Source organism: Chelonia mydas, chromosome 1 (genome assembly GCF_015237465.2).
Source record: "Chelonia mydas isolate rCheMyd1 chromosome 1, rCheMyd1.pri.v2, whole genome shotgun sequence".
Classification (NCBI taxonomy): Eukaryota; Metazoa; Chordata; order Testudines; family Cheloniidae; genus Chelonia; species Chelonia mydas.
This window is the reverse complement of record NC_057849.1, coordinates 200,433,481-200,453,705: the sequence shown is the minus strand read 5'-3', so window position 1 is coordinate 200,453,705 and position 20,225 is coordinate 200,433,481. Positions and strand designations below refer to the sequence as shown.

Below are 20,225 nucleotides of genomic sequence, written 5' to 3'. Positions count from 1 at the left end.
AACATTTTCTCCCTTTGGGACAGATATTAAAATGTAAAACAGAAAGGAGACATACAGGGAAATGGGTCAGTCAGTGGCACAGCCAGGGGGACAATCTAGGAATTCCCTTCTAACCACCAGATCACTCTCCTTTGGAGAGCCAAGAATAGAATGCAGGAGACCTGGGTCCCAGCTTGTGCTCTAACCACTAGACCTACTCCCTCCCAGTGCCACTAAAAAGAACTCAAGGTTCTGGTCTACCAATTTGCTGCTTCAGCCATTAGGTAAGGCTGCTTCACAGAGCTTGGAACAGAACCCAGGATTCCTGGTTTCCAGGCTTCTGCTCTAACCATTAGAAAACACTTCCTCACTGTATCATAGTGTGTCTTGCTGGCCATACTGTTTTGTCCTCACCTGTTTCTCAGACCAGTGCCGTTGCCACAGCTCCCGCCAACCAAAGTCTGGAGAGAAGGCAAAGCTGAACGGCTTAGCTGCTGCCGACTGGGTCCCCTCCTTCCACCGGGCATGACCAGGAACCGATCCACTTCCAGTGCCTCCAGCAGGCTCTGCCTTGAGACCCAGACAACAACCCAAAAGCCTTCCCAGCTCTGCAGGGGAGAAAGAGGTGGGGAGGAACAGTGGTATTAATTAAGATGAAAACCTCCAGTGATCCACCTCACAGTTGAGACCAGGTCAACCCATCCAGAAAGAAGCCACATTTATTTGCACTACAGAAACTACTGGCAAACCTGGGACTCCTACCAATACCCTGGGGCCACTGACCCTTTAAAACAGTCTTAGGTCCCTTGTCTGCCTGAATAAATAGGATGGAAGAGCGCTTACAGGTAAACATTAAGACATATTAGCACTATGCCTTTAAGAAGTGATTGTGTAAACGAATTGCCAATGAATAGTATAACCTACTGTTGGCTGAGAAGCTGGACAGATGATCTCTAGTCACTAACAAAGCAGAATTATGTGCTCTAGTGTAACAGCAAGAATGAAATGAACCTCTCTTTGCTTCAATGTAAGAAACTGTGAAAGATAAACTGCTCTCCATAATTTTCTAAAACAATTTACAGTTGGAAAACAGTTTTTGAAGTTGGTGGATAATGAGGCTCTGTGTACACAAACAGTGTCAGCCATTGACTAGTTTACAGCTAGTTTTAGCAAAACAGCATCTCACTCTACTCTGGCAAAGAAAATGATTCCAGAGAGATGTGAATGTCTTACTATCACACTCTGCCCTTATAAAAGCAAGCTTTTTAAATGCATGTGGATTTATTAATTTCTTTAAACTGAAAACTATCGTGTGTTTACTTTTAAAAAAAGAAAAATGGATCCATAGACTGTGCAGCTCAGATTATTAGTACAAAGCTGGAACTTCTGGTGCAGCAGTCACTAATTCCATGATTACTGTTTTTAAAATATATCTATGACTTATCCTTACAGGATTTTAGTGGGATTTGATGGTTAACAGATTGACAAATGTGAGTGACAGCTGTAAATTGGAGCCTCAGTCCTGCAAGTCACTCCACGTTGGGCAACTTTCCAGGATCAGGGTCTTGAAGGTGAAACCCAGACTAAAAGCACCTTGACCTGTTTGTAAGTTTCCAAGAAAGCGTACCTTCCAATACCTTGGAGCAAGAACTGAGCCTGAATCAAAGCCCTGCATCTGAACACCCCAAACTTCTACGAAAATTTGGATCTGGCTTTAAAATTTGCAGATGGCCCCTATCTCTAATTATAAGCCAATTATCACCTCCTTTAAAATCCTAAGGAGTCACAGAGATGCCAAGAAGCATGTTGAGCAAGTCACATCACTGTCATCATGGACACAGCTTACGAAAGAGCCATTCCACCCTAAACATGTCCTCAAAGAACTTCCATTTTGTATTAAAATGTTTTATGCACACTCTCCAGCTGAAGGCCAATTTTCATAAAGTTTCAACGAGATCGGTTGAGCTCTTTTTTGAGATGACTATTTTGCATGTGCCCCTGTAAAGGTGGCTTGCAAAAACGAGGGGAAATGGACTAAGACTGCCCCCCTTTTTTAACTTGTTTATGTTTGTACAGTAGAATTTCAAAGTTTTGTCTAGAGTGGAAGAAATTATGGTGCCTGGAGAACTAGTGAAATGGTGACAGGGCTACAGCCAAGAGAGTGAAAGTTGACCAATCTGGGCTGTGAGAGAAAGGTTTTTTATTTTTTAATTGTTATTTATTTAAAACTTTTTTTTGGTTAATATCAAGTGAACTGTAATAACCAATTAACATTGTGAAGAATGGAAGCCTCTTTGCCTTTTCAATTCATGCATGAAAACTTGCAGTAGTTTCTTTAGACCTTTAAGAAGTTCTCCAGCAAAATTAGGGACGGCTAGACTTGATGTTTCTGATATTTTAAGGTAAAATACAAGCAGAAAAGAAACCACAGGCTTTTTTAAAAAATCTATTGTAATGAAGGAAAAGAGGGTACAAGCTCAACTGTATAAAAAAAAAAAAAAAGTCCTTTGAAGGTCACCTTAAAAAGAAAATGATGTTGTCTTTTGTGTTTTCTTAAGGCACTAATGATTTTTAGACCTCAAACTTGCCATGGACTTAGCCCTCAGTGGAGCACTTGTGCTTGTGATAGGTTAGGTAAGGCAATTCACTAATAAATGAGTTCTGTACAATTGATGTATTGGCCATGTAGGGGACTTCCCATTGGCCACTTTCAGTCATGAGCATCTATACAATAACAAACCAGCATGTATCCTACAGAAGGTACAGTATATACTGTAGAACTCACTTGAAGCTTCCTGAGACTTCTTATAAACTGTGAAAGAGGAAGGATGGAAGACTCTAAAACATGAAAGGAATAACTTTAAAAGGCATTTTAAGCAAAACAAGATTATTTTATAAACTGGGGAAACTATTCATCTAATTCTCCCTAAAGGAATGCTTTACGGTAGAGGGCATAATATCCAGAGGTCTGTAATTTAACTATAGGCATTAAAGGGGCACTTAAAAAAATTATTTCCTTGTGTTATCCATTGCACATTCAATAATTCATGCAAAGAATTTAACAAAACTAATTTGTGTCTAGCAATTTATGGAGTTTGTTTACTTATCAGCTTACACACTGAAAGCAGAGTGGCCACTTTCACCTTCTGGCTTTAGACCTTAGCACAGATGCTGGAGGGTTTCCATTGTTAAATAAGAATGTATATAAAAACCCTTTTTAATACACACACACACACACACACACACACACACACACCCCCCAATCTCTGTTATTCAAGATTTACGTGGATATAACTATTGAGTTCAGTGGAGTCAATCTCAAATTACCCTGGTGTAAATAAGAGTAAAACTTACATACCACCCACTTTTTTAAGAAACACAAACAGGCCAGATTCACCCCTGGTTTAACTCCAGGGAAGTCAATGCAGCTACATCAGGAATGAATTTGGACTGAAAACTACATTTTGGGCCTTAAACCCAGTGTTCCTTTAAGAAAAATAGTATCTTTAAGGTTTTTAATTATTTGTTTCATTTAAGGTATGGTTCAACTCTGAAAAGCGCGTAACAGTGCTCATAATCTCTTATTCCAACACACCTGATCCCTAAGTGTATCCAGCTGCTCGTTTGAGACAAAAATAAGTATGTTCTACTCTTTACTCGTTACCTCTGCAGTGCCAGCACAGCTACCTGAGAGTGAGCTGGAGTCTATTCTGGCTTGTGCACCACCAGTAGAATTGTTTCTCAGAACCGTTCCAATGCACAGCCAAAACCTTCTTTCAATTGCAGCTCTGAAACCCAAGGCAAAAGGGGGTTGCATTGAAGGCAATATTTGTTATGCACAGCCTTTGTTGCTGGTGATGATGTGCAAGCTGAAAAGCACCCAGCTTGGCTCTCAGATCCCAGTTTGAGTTTGCAGGGCTGGCAGTTAGAAAAAAAAAAACCTTTTACTTGTAAACAGAATACAGTAATTTGATCTGGAGTCATCAAGAGACAAATATAACATCCCAAGATGCCATTTTCACAGTCACTTTTCAGAGTAGAATTGCATTTTAAAAAGCACAACTAAATAAAAAAAGTTGTCTAATATGCTTATGTACTCTCTCAAATAAGAATATTGAGAATTTTTAATTATCTTGTAATGTTGCTTAAAAAACAATTACTAAAAAGAATGGCTTTGGGATTGTCTAGTCCTCATGCCTGAAATCCATGCACTCTCTACAGCCACAGATTTAAACCCCAGTAGGAGTCAAATCAACCCTTTGTCCTTCTAAGGTAGATAGATTCAATATTGTGCAGTTTATGCTAGCTGGTGAGAAGGGAGACATGAACTTGAAGTTCTGAAAAGATGTGAAGATCCCCTGATTTTTGTTGTTGCTGTGCCCTGACTGGCCACCTTCTACCCCACAGGTGGCTGCATGTCAGGGGTGCTTCATGTATATAGTCTCAGTCATAAGAAGTGAACAAAAATGGCAGACATCAGCTCTCTCTGCTGAAACTGTTAGGTACCTGGATTTGACACCATATTGTCCCTCACAGGCCACCTGTTATCCTCCTGCACCATGATCACATGCACAGAAAATGTATCCTTCCTCTAAGCCCCTAAATAGACATTCCTGTCTCCACCCCATCTCCTTGTGCCCTATAGGCGCATGTGTACATTACAGTACATACACAACTCACAGGTGAGTGTGATTCTCCACTTGGATGCCCCTGCTTTCTGGCTAAGCAGAGATGACGACCAGGGTGCTGCCATGCCTGTGAAGCTGTGCACTGCCGACCTGATGCCCCTTCCCCCTGTCTCCCACAGGGATGCACAACAGGTGGTACCAGTGGAATCACTGAGAAGAGCAGTACCAGCAGTAAGCACAAAAGGAGCTACCAGCAACAGCTGACAGAACCCTATCAGCATTTCCAGTACCCCCGATGCTAGTCACCAGAACTAGAACCACTGCCAGTGTCCAAATCCATTAGTGCTGGAAGGTGGGGGAAGGGAGGTAAGCAGCAAGGAAAAGGAATGAGCAGAGAGAAGACTGGAGACAACTGAGGAAGGAAGAGGAGAAAGACCAGGGGGACTTCTGATGTCCCTGCAACAGTTCCCTCGCTTGGGGTAACTACATGATGTGGCAGGTCCCCTCATTTATTCCTGCGGCATAGCACATCTTATAACCACACCAGGATCCGTGCACTCTAGAACCCTTCCAGTACCTACCCCATATTGCCTTGCCCTGCTGCTGGGAGCAGGGGCTTTTGTGTAATTTCCAAACTTGGGGCACTGCATTCACAGGGATGGGGTTCAGAGGATTGGCTGAACAAGTGCAGTTGCAATTCTCAGGGCAAGAGACCTTTTAAGACTACATCCGTTCAGCCAAGTCTGAATGACAGACTTCATCCCAGGTGCAGCAACCGAATGGTACAGCCACCACCTGCAGAACACTTGGGACAGCTGCTGCAAGGGGACATGAGTAGCTGTACAGGTGAGAGAAGCTCAGTGTATCCAAACCAATGGTTTGTTTGGAATGCCTGTTTTGCATAGGGCAGACAGAGCCACTAAGGTAGCTTCCTACCCAGAGGAGAGCAAGGAAAAATCCTCTGGCTTTTGGGAGTATAACAAATAAAAGTCGAGGCATGACTTTTACTGTGCAAATATACAATCCTTCCATTCCTTTCTGTCTCTTCTTTTTCCTCCCCTATTTAAATTTTTTCCTCAAATATCAAACAAATAATGTTAAGAACCTTGGCTATAGCTCCCCCAATCATCAATCTAATCCCAGACTTCCATTCATCTCACAAGCCTAATCCCACGCCTAAAAGATCAGTGAAGTTACATTACATACATCTTGAAAAAAAGAAATGCTTTTCTCTCTTCAACAAACTTCTGCAGCGAGCCCTGACATTTGGGTCAATTTCTGACTTGCTTTAAACCCTCTGCACCCCCTCTGAAACCAGAGGGTCTTTGTCCCCAGTTTACAGATGGAGAAGCTTAGACAGAGAGAAGACAGGTGACATGGCCAGCATAATAAAGTTAGGAACAGAAGGTAAGAGTCCTCCCAGTCCTGTGTTCTCACCATTAATAACATCGCTCGCTCTTGTCACTTTGTTGTAGCTAAAATTGAGATGGTACTTGTACTACAGCATTGGACTAGCATCACAAGAGCTAAAACGGAGGTTGTACTTTCATTTTTCCAAACCCATTTTCATGCAGAAATAACCGACAGGTTGTCAGACTGCAAACTAAATATTTGGCTTGCACGGCCCCCAGCAATAAACACAACTTTGCAACTCCCACTGGTAATAAAAGAGCACACCTGCCACCTGGAAGCAGAACCCTGTACCCCTCCCCCATTCAGGGAGGCATAACTGGTTAGCAGACCTCTGAAGTCAGCACATTTTCCATGTTCCCGCGCTGCATGGAACACTCGGAAGCAACAGATAAAGAGAGTATTAAACCACCAGAGAGAGAGAAAAATTATAAAGCATAGTCAAGGTCTGACTCTAGAGCCACTGAGCCAGCAAATTTACAGTTAAGGCTTCAAATCAGTTCCAGATCCAGGGTCAGGGGACTCATGATCAGTACTAATGGATTCATTTTTAATCAGTGACTGAGAATTCCTCTCCCCTTTAAAATTTAAATTCAGAAGTAACAAGCCAACTAATGCAGGGTTCCACCATAAAGCACAATACTGGCAAACGGAAAGAAGCCATCAACCAGTCTCAGTGTGTGACCCAAAACTGGGAAAAGTGCAGAAATTAATAATGAAAGGCAGACAATGCCTCATTTGCTGTATATATGTGGATTTGATTTACATCGGGAAGACTTGATTTAATCATGGATTTCTACATAAAAGTGCATTCTTGTTGGTTGTTATAACCTTAATAGATATTCTTCACAACTCAGAGATAGATGAGACCAAGCTGTGTCTCCTTTATGGCCTGCTGCCATTATAGGTTTTTCCTTCTAGTGAGAGAACGGTATGGTACAGGGGGCAGGCAAACTTTTTGGCCTGAGGGCCGCACTGGGTTTCTGAAATTGTATGGAGGGCCAGTTAGGGGAGGCTGTGCCTCCCCAAACAGCCAGGCATGGCCCGACCCCCGACCCCTATCCGACCACCCCACTTCTCGCCCCCTGATGGCCCCCCCGGGACTCCTGCCCCATCCACCCCCCCTGCTCTCGGTCCCCTGACCGCCTCCAGTCTCCCCGCCCCTAACTGCCCGCCGCTGCCCCATCCAACCCTGCCTCTCCTTCCTGACTGCCTCCCCCAGGACCCCTGCTCCCATTCAACCCCCGCTCCCCTCCCTCTGATCGCCCTAACCCCTATCCAAGCCCCTGCCCACCTCCCGAACCCCCCTGCCCTCTATCCAACCCCCTCTGCTCCCTGCCCCCTTACCGTGCTGCCTGGAGCACCGGTGGCTGGCAGGGCGGCTGCACCAGGACAGGCAGCCGCACAGCACAAAGCACCCGGTCAGGCCAGGCTCTGCAGCCCCGCCGCCCAGAGCGCTGCGCTGCACAGCGGCGTGGCTGCGGGGGTGGGGAGACAGTGTGGGAGGGGCCGGGGGCTAGCCTCCCAGGCCAGGAGCTCAGGGGCCAGGCAGGACGGTCCCGCAGGCCGGATCTGGCCCGCGGGCCGTAGTTTGCCCACATCTGGTATGGTAGATTTCAAATCAATGAAGGCTACATTCAGAAAGACCTCAAGACTTCTGGACTATGCTGCTCGAACAGTTTCACTTTTGTTTCTACTGCCTGTCCCTCCCTTCTCACATTTATCTCCAGACCTCCTCTTCTTCTCCAGATCTATTCCGCCCCCAACAATCTTCTATTCATTGAACTTTTTGAAACTTTGCACTTTAGAGGGAGGTAAGGGACCGACTGTGTACACAAATTTGCAGAGGGACAATAGAGTTGATGTCTGTTATTTCTCACCTCTATATATTATTTATTTATTTTGCTGTTAATAAGCATGTTATCTCTGGGGACACAAATCCACAGTCTGAGAACTGCAAAACTAAGCATCTCTGATCGTATCTTCTAGACTTAGCAGTGAGTCCCATTCGATAGATAGAAAGATTAACCTAAATAATCTATACAGAAGCCCCTGGAACTCCGTAAGATTGGGTCCCTAATCCATGAATTATTGGAACTCATTTACAAAACTTTTCTTAAACACTACATGAATATATTGTCTCATACTACAGATCTAGAATTTATAATCCCTATTCCATGATGAGATATCTTTGAGCTATAATGTATCTTAATTAAAACTATCTTTAGATGAAATGCTTTTGGAGGAAAAAAAATCATCAAAAAAATCCGATTTAATTAAAAAATAAAACAGATTTTTTTGATTTTTTAAAAAAAATCATTGATTTTTATCCACGCTGCACAGTACCACTGAAACGCATCCATCTCTGAGGAGGAAAACAGCTGGCAAGAAGGGCACTGGTGGGGAAAGTATTGGTCAAAGACAACGGGACAAACACCTGCTCTTTAAAACTTCCACGGCACTCGATGTCCATGCACGAGACAGGAGCTTGGCTGTGAAAATCTCACCTGAAAAAATTACCCACAGCAAAGTGCATGGGGCTCAATTTAGCTACTCATGGAGCATACTCGCTGCAAGTTTGGGACACATCTATACAAACCTCATTTTTATACCCCTCAGCCATTCCCTCAGACCACCTTAATGGAGGGGTGTGAAGAAGAGACTTTCAGAGGTGGGGATGGCACCTGGCCATCTTTAAGGTAGAGGGGAAAATGTGGGTGGGTGGGAGGGGGCAGTCTGGCACTCTTACTGAACCCTTCCCTTAATAAAAAGAAAAGGAGTACTTGTAGCACCTTAGAGACTAACCAATTCTCTAAGGTGCCACAAGTACTCCTTTTCCTTTTGCGAATACAGACTAACACGGCTGTTACTCTGAAACCTTCCCTTAATAGAAAAACAAAGCAAAACTTTAAAAGCGGTAAGAGAAAATACTTCAGCAGCATATAATTATCCTGTGGCACTCACTGCTGCAGGATGCTGTTGAAGCAAACAGCTTCATAAAATTGTAATGAAGGATTAAATAATTGCATGAATGAGGACATTTGTAGTTATGCTAGCAAGGACGGAAAAAATTACAGGAGCCATCAGTCTTCATGCCTCAGGGTGTAAACTGATCAACAGCCAACCGTCAGGAAGAAATTTCTCACCCAGAATACAGGGTTACACAATTACCCAGCGGCACAGTGGGTTTCTTCAGCCTCCTTTATAATATGGCATTAGTATCTGTCAAAGGCAGGATACTGGACTACAGACACCATTGGTTTGTTCTGGTAAGATAAGGAGAAAGAACTGCAGAGCTGGTCTGTTCTAGAACAAGAGTTCTGACAAGTTGGATCATTGGTCTATTTTGGTCTTACAATTCCTACATTTCTCAATCATAAAGAGATGGGGACAGCAAAGCTCAAGTCTCATCCAGCATGTGAGATTTAAAATAAAGAAGCTGACAGGAATTACTAAACTAAGAATGTTACCCAAAAGCCACTTGGCGTTGTCATCCGAGAGCTGGAAACAGTTTCAATTTGATACCCAAAATAGCATTTCTATACATAATAATGACATAGTTATAAGGTCTGATCTCTCACATCCTACCACGGCTAGAAACAAAAGCCTTATACACTAATAGGAATGAGTAATCCCCTGTTCATCTCACTGATATAAAACAACTGCTTCTACACCTGATGAGTTATGAGATCTTAGACCTCAAATGTGCCACTAGTCCAGAGTTGAATGTCACCCACCCCAGGCCTCAATGTAGAATAATTTTGGGGGAAATTTAAAAAACAAAACAAAAAAAACCAGCTTTATAAATGGCATTTCTGAAGAAACTCAGAGGTTGGACTGTTAGAATAAATCCCAGAGAAGATGGATTAGCAGGCAGAGTGCATATGAGACAATTGATTGCCGCTGTATGTGTATATAAACACACAATCCTTGAATTGTCTTCATTCTACAGACTTTAGCAAGCAACTGTACGTATACACAGTACCACTGAAACTCACCCACCACTGAAGAGCAGACATGCAGCCCTCTGGTTGACTGCCCACTGCATGACAACGGGGAAGGAAATTTCAGCTAGGAGCACTGAGAATTTAAATATTGTGCATTATGTGAGTGGAGGGGGAAAAAACGTTATTTTTAAAGCCATGACAAAAGATTCTGACCTAGGATCCTGTGTGCTAATTTCAGTCAGTGGCCATTTTTTTATGGCCAAGTTAACTACTGAAAAATTCAAGGTTTACTACAAACTCTGAGAAGCCCCATATATTCCCACCCAGCCTCTCACACAAAAGACACATGGCCTACTGGCCCACATACAGGACTGGTAGCCAGGAACTCCCTGTGTTCTAGCTCTTCCACTGACTTGCTGTGATACCTAGACCAAGTCACTTCAACACTCTGGGCTTGAATATCCTCATCTGTAAAACAGGGATTATTTTTTGCCTTGCAGGGCGGTAGTTAATGTTTGTACAGCACTATATACAGTAAAAGCTGTGTTATCAGGCCCTGTACCAACTGGAAAGCTCCATAAACCAGCATGTCTAATCTTCATGGAAAGTCTGGTTTATAGACTGGTTGGTGCGGGGCTAGCAGGCTCCCTACCTGGCTCCCCAGAAGCAGCAACATGTCCCTGCTGCTCCTAGGCAGAGGAATGGCCACAAGGGGTTCAGAGTGCAGGAGGGGGTGTGGGGCTGCAGTGCGGGCTCTGGGAGGGAATTTGGGTGCAGGAGGGGACTCAGAGAAGGGAGTTGAGGCACAGGATGGGTTTTGGGGTGCCAGATCTGGGGGGTGCTCACCTTGGGCGGCTTGCCGCAAGCGACAACCTGCTCCGGCTACTCTTAGGCGGAGGCGCGGCAGACGGCTCTGCACACTGCTTCCGCCCCCAGGCGATGCCCCTGCAGCTCCCATTGGCCACAGTTCCCGGCTAATGGGAGCTGCAGAGCCAGCGCTCAGGGCAGGGTCAGGGCAGCACACAGAGCCGCCTGCCGTGCCTCCACCAAGGAACAGCAGGGACAGGTGGCCGCTTATGGGAGCCACCCGAGGTGAATGCCCCCCCCCAGATCGGCACCCCAAAATCCATCCCTAACCCCGAGCCCCCTCCTGCAAACTCCCTCCCTCTTAGTTAACCGGCATTCTTCACTTACTGGTACCCCCCATTTCCCCAGCATGCCGGATATAAAAGCTTTTACTGTAACTGCTAATTGTTTTTACAAGATTTTCTTAAACAAACAAAAGAGGCATTTCTCCTGTCCATGCCTGTTTACCAACTAGAATTTTTAAGGTAATTCAATCAGTACAACACAAATTACAAAGCAGAAATCACTAGGATTTTTTTTAATATGCTCAAAATAGGATAAAGAATAATTACAAATCAGATGAGAAAGCTGCCCCCTTTGCTGTTTGATGACATGCAGTAGGACTTGAGGGATTCCATTCCAATCAGAAAGCTGGAGACTTTCAAAGCTGTTTCAAATTCTAGTGTGTGTGTCTGTGTGTGATGTTAAATTTACCTGTAACATATCTAAAAAATCAGAATTTATCTTGCAGCAACTTTGAATGTCCCTGCTTTCTTGTGCAATCAAATGAGAGATGAATTCTCCAAATCCTATTCCATGCCATTAGGCTAAAATTCATGCTGGAGACTATCAATCCAATGGCAACTTCTGGCGACTGTCCATTCACACTTATGGAGACAGTGAAATTGTGACAGGTATTTTTAAAAACTGTTCTAAACATTTAATTTGTGTCAGAGAGCCTGTATATACACAGTCACGCATGCCGTTGCTCAGATATACATTGCTTATATATATATATATATATATATATATATATATATATATATATATATATATATATATATATATATATACACACACACACACACACACATATGCACACATTCTGTGGGATCTAGATAGCAAATATTTAACTATGTAAGAACTATAACTAATCACCTTGTCCCGTAAGGTTATGAATGCCTCCTGCCAGGTGCAAGTGCCTTCAACTCTCATTGACTTTAGTGGAAGTAAGCATTCAGGACCCTACAAAAATCATGTGGCGGGAAGGGGGGGTGTCTCACCCAAGAAAAAAACAACAGGCCAAGAGGATTCATTCTCAGGGTAACTCCACTGAAGTGGTTAGTTATACCCAGGGACTGATTTGGCCTACCGAATTTACCTGCATGCTCCTTTAAAGATGTTTCCAGACCATGAGGTCCATTGACATTTCTGTTTTAAATCAACAATTCTGAACCTGCCCCCACAGGCACACGGGTTATGCAGCAGCAGCAGCATGTATTGTACCAGTCCACCAGCCTGCCTGGCTGTTACAAGCCAGGTTGCATAATGCATACTGTCTACTTCTCACCAGAAGTCTCTGCTTCCACTTGCAAAATGTTCAGTCCAAAAAGTCAAACAGGGCTGGAAACGACTTAGTAGAATGCACATGCCCCATTAAAGATGTCAGGAAACCTTTCATGAGGCATTGTGATGTCTAATGAATGATTTTGTCAAGTCAAATGATTGAAGATTCATCTATTAAAAAAAATGCACCTGTTAAAAAGTTTCACACTGTAAAATGTTTGGGGGGGGGGGGGGGGGGGGGAGGAAAATGCTCCCCCACTCCCACCCCAAGAGGGGAGCATAGAGCAACAGATCTGGTGGTGGGGAGTATTGTTCAGAAAAGCCAGTGCTGGGGGTTGAGTAAGTTCTCCAAGGAGACTAATCGGGGGGAAGGCTGCTAAACGTGGCATCATCACCCCCCCTCCCCCCCTTAGCCTGTGGGAGCTCTCTGAGCAAGTTAAAACTATGGAGGTCAGCATGAAATTGTACAAGTTCCCCAATCATGCTCTGGAAGTCCTATGCTCATCATGAAAGTAGCTCAGAAGGCCACGGTACCAGTGCTTTGTGAAGAGCTAGAAGAAAGTAGGGAGAGACACAGAGACGTGTGGAGACAAGGCTCACCACACACGGCCAATGTGGAGATGGGTTGGGTTTGAGGGGCTCAAACTTCTGCTGTAACTGAGAGCAGAATTTGATCCCTGTCTTGTCTTTCTCTGTTAAGCACTAAGCAGTTTATAGTGCTAGGTAAACAACAACACTCAGCTTACTAAAAGTAAAAGAATTTTAGAGTACTACGAACAGAGTTTTCTATTCACTTTTAAAAAAAATATAATGGTATCCCCTTAAAAAAAAATACTAATCTCTATTTGCCTGGGGACAATGGGGCATATTATTTAATCTTTATAGATATTACAGTAGGGCCCCAAATGTGCTAGACACTTTACAAAAACATAGATGGCGCTGAATCTGCTATAGTATAAGGCAGCTCTCAGTGGGCTGCTCTGCAGCCCAGAGTGACCAGAGCACACAGCATTCCAGCTATCCTTCAAGCCACACCTATGGACTGTGCAGGAAGGGGAACCCAGAGCTACTGTCCAGAGGTATTTCGCTGGAGCCAGCTAAGTTGGCTTTGCAGCCTCTTTGTCACAGAACAGAACACGGCTGCAGGACTCGGGCCTGTGAAAAGAAATATATTCAAGTACAATGAAGAAAAAAAAAATTACTGCAGACTTAAAGTTGCAAGATCAGGGAATAAAAAGTCCAATTCCAAGCATTCAAGTAGTTCCTGCAACCTTAACTCAGCCCTGCTATATATCAATAGTCTGCACTAATTCCGTAACATTAAGGTTCACATTTAACAAGGGAAAGAGGGAGTGGGATGGGAACTGGCCAAAATTTTAAAATTTGGGTTCTTGCACCTTAATCTGCATTTAGGGACTTGAGTAAAAGTGCCTTGATTTCCAGAAGAGCTGAGCTCCCCCAGCTTCTCATAGTATCTGGCTCCTTTGAATACCAGGCTACATTTATTTCGGTCCCTTAGTGTGCACTTAGATGCCTAAACTGAGCTTAGGCCATATATACACAACAGTAATGCTGGCTGATTTAACACTGCCAGAGCGATCTTAGTTTTCAGATTGTCCTGATTTCTGGGCATAGAACGTGGGACCACAAGGTACTTAGGTGCTTATGTCTGGGGGTTGGGTGCCTACATCCTAATTTTGGCTATACTATGATCCACAAAACTGCTGCTGAACGCTCTGCATAAACTCACTCGGCATCTACGTTTTTCAGCGCAACATTTCCCTCAGTATCTATGTTCCTGCCTGCCTCTGGGCAGGCACACTGCTGCCTCCCTCAAGGTGTCTGGACGCCTGTCCCCCACCTAAGCTCCAGAGCGATTCACAAATCAGGGGAAGACAAGCATTTGGCCATCTAGGTTACATGTGGGATGCAATCCGGGAGGAGGCGATGGCAGCAACCACCTTATAACTTTTAGTCCATCACTACAGCACTTGCCTAGGATATCAAAGACCCAGGAACAATTCTCCCCTCTCTGCCAGCAGGGGAGAAGAGATGGGAAAGACTCATCTTCAAATCCTAGGAGAGTGCTCTAACCACTGGGATCCGAGACAGTCTGATCTGAGGCTCCCTCAATCTCTCCTGTTGAAGCTGGTGTACTCTGGATAAATAATGAAAGAAGGAGTGGAGCAGGGACACTGGACCCAGAGTCTTCCACCTTGGTGTCCTAACCACTGGACTACAGACTCATTCCCATTTTCTCTCTGTCTAGTCCAATGACTATTTAAGTATTTCTCCACAGTGGAATAGCCATTGGGCCAGAGAGTGCACACATGGGAATGACTCTGGAGTCCAGTGTTTAGGGGAAGTTTGAAATTTCAGTGGGGCATATTACAGATCATAGGTCAAAGTTCATCTGTTTTGAGTTTTACACACCCACACACAAGTGATTTGTTTTTACCCTCTCCTAAATCCAAAACACCGGATGGGATTTTGCTCAAACTTTATTAAAAAACATAAAATCTTCCAAGAAGTTCAGTCCAAAAGTTCCCACAAAAAACACAGGAGTAAGAAAACAATGCATTAGAGTAATTTATACCAGTATACCAATGTCATTACACCAGTGCAAACATTTCCCTCCTAACGCCCAGTCTAGGCTGGCAAGCTGATCAACTGACCAGTCAATTGACTTCTTATTTAACCACCACCAAATATTCCAGCAAGAATGCCCTGATGTAGGCCCAACCTACCTTTTTTATTGCCATCTATTAGCAACCCTACTTAAAAGCCCTGATCACTTACTTTACTACATGCTAATGCCACCTGTTGGGGGAAAAGGGCAAACTAATTAAAAGTTTCAAAGTAGCGGCCGTGTCAGTCTGTATCCGCAAAAAGAAAAAGGAGGACTTGTGGCACCTTAGAGACTAACACATTTATCTGAGCATAAGCTTTCGTGAAGCTTATGCTCAAATAAATGTGTTAGTCTCTAAGGTGCCACAAGTCCTCCTTTTCTTTTTAATTAAAAGTTGAGCCTCTTGATAGGCTAGAATCTTCTAGAAACAATACTGTATGTATCCATACCCTTATGCGTAAACAGGACATCAACGTACATGGCAATTTACAACGCACATTAAATAAGACACAGAGTCCCTGCCCCAAGAGATTACAATCTAAACTGACTAGACAATCATACAGAAATTCATTCAGAAGGGACTAGGGGAGGGAGAAGAGGGTTCATGGTCATTAAACCTTTTCCCCCAGCACAAAGAGAAAGAAGCACAGCCATTAAACTACTTGAATGCCTATCGCCTACCTAGAAAAAGTGGATTTAAAAATGATTTTTTCTCCTTTTATAGTTGCTCTGTGTTTGTTTTATTTATTTTCAATTTTTTCTTTTGTAACTATTCAATCTTGAGTAACGTTCACATTTAAATGCTAGCCTAATATTGCTAAAAAATGTAATAATAATTATTCCTTCATTTTTTATAACTTCATTTCACTGTGTTTTGCATTTCTCTGAGTTAAAACAACTCAGGTAAGTAACTTGGTTTTTGAAATTACACATAAGTATCTATTTAAGACTAAGCCTATTTGAGACCATAAAGTCTTACTTGTTTTGTTAGTGTTGTTACTATTCTAATAAATTAGAGCTTTACAATATTCGTCTATATCTGACATTATTTGACAATATTTGACCAGTCAATTGGCCAATTATTTTTGGAACCATCAAATGCCCAACCCTGGTCCCATCTACACTGAAACTACATTGCAACCTAAGCTACAGCAGGATCCCATCAGTATCACTAGAAAAGTGATAGCTTGCAAGTGCTATTAATCTAAAGAACTCAAGATGCTTTACAAGAACTAATTTACCCTCACAAAACCCCTGCTCAAGTAGGAAGGTAAAAATGATCCCCTTTTTACAGATGGGAAAACTGAGCCACAGAGAAGGTCAGGCCCAAATTTGCAAAATTATCAATTTTAGGTGCTCAACTTGAGACAATTTGGACCTTGTTTTCAAAAAAGCACTGGGCATCTGCAACACCAGCTGAACACAGTCAGAACTGTGGTGGCTCAGCCTTTCTAAAAAAATTAGGCCCCAAGGCCAGCATCCATGAAGGGACTTGGGCATTGCAACACTGAGTGTCATGGTGCCTAACTTTTAAGCACCAAGAAAATCAAAGGAACAACAGTCAGATCCACAAAGCCAAGCTAAGCACCCAGGCTCCCTACACCGTGACTGTGGAGACAGACGTGCCACACAAAAGCAGGGATCCACAAAAGCAGGACGCTAGGTGCTCAGCTGCCTAAACTACCTAATTGGGAGAGGCTGATGATAGGGGTGTGTGGTAAGCCTGCCCCTTTCTGAGATAGGCACCTCCCAGATGGATGCCCTAACCACTGGACTGCAGAGTCATTCTCCCCTCTCTCTCTGGCTGGAAGAGTCACTCATTGGCCCAGGCAGTGACAGATTTCTGTAGTCATTGGCCCAGAGAAAGAGAGAATGGCTCAGCAGTCCAGTGGTTAGAGCACCCATGTGGGAGACGGAAGACCCCGTGTCTCCAATCACTCTTTCATTATTTATCTGCAGTGGAACAGCTTCAAAAGGAGAGATTAAGGGAGCCCCATACCAGAATATCCCAGAGCATCTCTCCTGAGATGAGGGAGACCCCATTTCAAATCCTTTCTCCCCCTCTAGCAGAGAGATGGGAATTGAACCTGAGTTCCCCATATCCTGAGCAAGTGCTCTAAGCACTGGGCTAAAAGGAGGACAGCAGTGCCACCACCTCCTCCAGACTGTTTTTAAATGGGCCCCGATCCGCCAGGTGGCCTCTGAGCATGCCTGCTAGATTGGGTCCCACAAGCAACTTAGGCAGCTGAATGCCTGTATTCTCCTGGTTTATGAAACACTTGGGTGTTTAGGCAGGAGATAGGCACCTGGACACCTAGAGAGAGAGGCACCAATGCACATGCCCAGAGGCAGAAACACGCTCCTAGGGAACTTTTCCCCAGAAAATGTAGGCACCGAGCAAGTTTAGGCGCCTACAGAGTTCATCAGCAGTTTTGTAGATCGCAGTGGAGCCAAAACTGGGACTTAGGCACATAAGTACTTTGTGGATCCCTCCCAAAGTGCCTCAAATTAAGCACCCAATGTTGCTAGCCACTATTAAAAAGTTCTACCCAGTTGGTTTTCGTAAGCGTACCTACTAAGTCAGTGTCAGAGCAAAGAATAAAAACCAGCAGTGCTGACCCCTAGTCTCCAGCTCTCAACAACAGGCAGCACTCCCATCCTATATGCTGGTTTGGGCTGCAAAATGAAAATTGACAGCTGCTTGAGAACAAGATGCGAGCAGAAATGTCCACATCCTAGAGAATCCCAGTATGATCAGGGCCTAGAAGTACTGGGTAAAATCCTGGGTTCAAAAAAGTCAATGGCAAAACCCCATTGACGTCAGTAGGGTCAGGATTTTACCCACTGGGTATTGATAGGGCCGGACAGTATGGTGCTTTGCGTGAAGATGTGTTTTAGAGTAACACTCAAAGAAATGTTTCAGAGTAGCAGCCATGTTAGTCTGTATTCGCAAAAAGAAAAGGAGTACTTGTGGCACCTTAGAGACTAACCAATTTATCTGAGCATAAGCTTTCGTGAGCTACAGCTCACTTCATCGGATGCTCACTAAAGCTTATGCTCAAATAAATTGGTTAGTCTCTAAGGTGTCACAAGTACTCAAAGAAATGTCCTAGAGTGGGGAGTAAGAGGCACCAACAGAGCAACCTGAATGGACATAAACATTAAGAATTTTAGGGGGACCTGAATGGGGAGTAAGGGGCTTGGCTTCTATTTCCTGTTCTGCCACTGACATGCTGTGTGATCTTGGAGGTGCCCTTTCCCATCTCTGTACATCAGTTTCCCTATCCAAAAATTCCTGATGGCAGCAGATACACAGTCTTCTGGGTTGGCAGCTAAGATGAGGCCTTCTCTCTTAAAACTTCACAATCCACCACTTTGGAGTACGGACATCTCATTCATTCATGTATAGTCACCACAGATGGAAGCGATATGAGGGGCCTGCTGTTCACATCCAAAAATCATGCACAAGAGCTATCATACATTGGAAACAAAGCTATCCCTGTTTCAGTTGAATATTCATTGTTAAAGGGACCCCAGAATAGTTAGCATGCAGCCTCCTATAATAAACAGAGTCATCATCTCGACTGCCATTCCACGTAATGGAGGATAATCAATACATGGCTTTTTTAGGAGTACAGGGAATTGCACTGCACACTTCCCACCTTCTGGAAAATGGGGTCTTAGCAAAGGCTATATGGGCTTTGATTAATTACGTTTCAACATTTATGATATGTGGCTGTGATCAGTTCTACATATCCCATGTCCTACCCAATTTGTCATATTTTCCTTGATCATTTAAAATGCTGGGTAGTGTTCTAAAAAAACAAAAAACACCAAACCTAAACATGAGCCCATATGAACTTTGTGGTGTTTAAAATCCAAACACTAACTTTGCAAACAGCACATCTCTCATCTCTTTTCCAAGCACCCCGCTATCCCCGAGGTGTCTGAAATCCAGAGCTGGAGCTCAATTTTGCAACTTAAGCCTATCTCTAGAAGAGCTGCTGAAATAAAGTTTAAAAAAATCTCATCAGCCCTGCTGCAACCGTGCATTTCAAGGCTTCTTTTAGACAATGAGTACTTGGGCCAGAAAGAGAGGCAACATTAGAATTACTGGTCCCCCTCAGAAGTAGCAGCCTTTCCTCTGGGGCAGTAATTTTCCCCACACACCCTGCAGCCCACAGGCATCTAAAGAGTAACTCCCTGAGATAAGCGTGCAGGATCTTCACACATTCCCAGTTTGGGTTTGTAGAAACCCTCCCAGAGCCACAAGCACCCCATTAATGGGGAGGAAAGCCCCAGGTAGAAGCCCTAAAGATGCACTAAAACCAACCCTCCCCTCCCCCAACTCGCTGTTTAATGCATTTCAAACTCCCAGCAATTCGTGATTAAAGGAACAAAAGTTGCCTTGACAGAGCCATGGCGGAAAAGGGGGCGGGAAAAGGGAGCCAGGGCCTTAGGGTGGAGGTGAGAGAGATGGGGCTCACAGTGTGTTGGGGGGGGGGGGGGGAGAAGAGGGCCCCAGGGGCTGGAGAAGGCGCAGGAGCCGGTACTCACACATCGAAGTGCAGATGGAGGAGGTAGTGGTGCAGCTCAGACATCAGCCAGGAGGAGGGTCCCCTTCACACAAGCAGCAACAAAGAGCCACACTCCAGCCCCCTCCCCCAACACCAGCAGCTGCCGCTGCAGAGCCCGGGGTCCCTCCCCAGCCCTGGCAGCAGCGGGCAGCGTGGTGCCCGGGTGGCACGGGCGGGCAGCCTGGCTCCGGCTCCCCACCCCGCGGGGGGACTCGCCTAGCGCCCACCCACCCTGCCAGCACCCACCAGGGCCAAACGGGCGGGTGCAGCCACCTGCCCAGCAGGGCCAAGCTGCAGGGGGTGGGGGTTCAGCAGCTCCCCGGGGGGGGAGCAGTGGGGAGGGAGGGGGCGGGAGAACCTAGCCCAGCCCCCCCACACTCCTCCTCTCTCCACCTTTCCCCGCTCTCGCCCGCTCCCTTTTCCCCCCCTCAGCAGCAGCGGCGGCGGCGGCTGCTCCCCAGGAGAGACGTGGCAGTGAGGGCTGATGCTCTCATCACAGGGCGACAGCAGCAGCAGCCGCCGGCCCAGGAAGGGAAAGGGGCGGCGGCCAGGGAGAGGAGCCATGTTGGTGGTGGCAAAGCCTGCTGTGGGGCGTCCCCCCCACGATTCCCTCCCTTAGGCACACAGGACTGGCCTTTGGTGT

General features: G+C 44.8%; 1 protein-coding gene across 6 annotated transcripts in view; it reads right to left on the bottom strand.

Annotated features, from left to right (window-relative positions):
- TMEM39A (transmembrane protein 39A) overlaps window positions 1-20,003 on the bottom strand; it is a 30,642-nt gene extending 10,639 nt beyond the window's left edge. The window contains exons 1-4 of one of the 6 annotated variants that reach the window (XM_037909294.2): window positions 19,563-20,003; window positions 13,300-13,531; window positions 12,381-12,547; window positions 394-587 (exon numbers count right to left, since the gene is read on the bottom strand). In XM_037909294.2, the coding sequence (XP_037765222.1) occupies window positions 394-506 (113 nt within the window). In that variant the 5' untranslated portion in view covers window positions 507-587; window positions 12,381-12,547; window positions 13,300-13,531; window positions 19,563-20,003. Of the gene's footprint in view, window positions 1-393; window positions 588-2,764; window positions 2,817-9,163; window positions 9,183-12,380; window positions 12,548-13,299; window positions 13,532-19,562 lie in introns of those variants that run through there. The other 5 variants (XM_037909299.2, XM_037909287.2, XM_043538708.1 and 2 more) reach the window with 5 other exon arrangements.
- Between the last annotated feature and the right edge of the window lie 222 nt (window positions 20,004-20,225).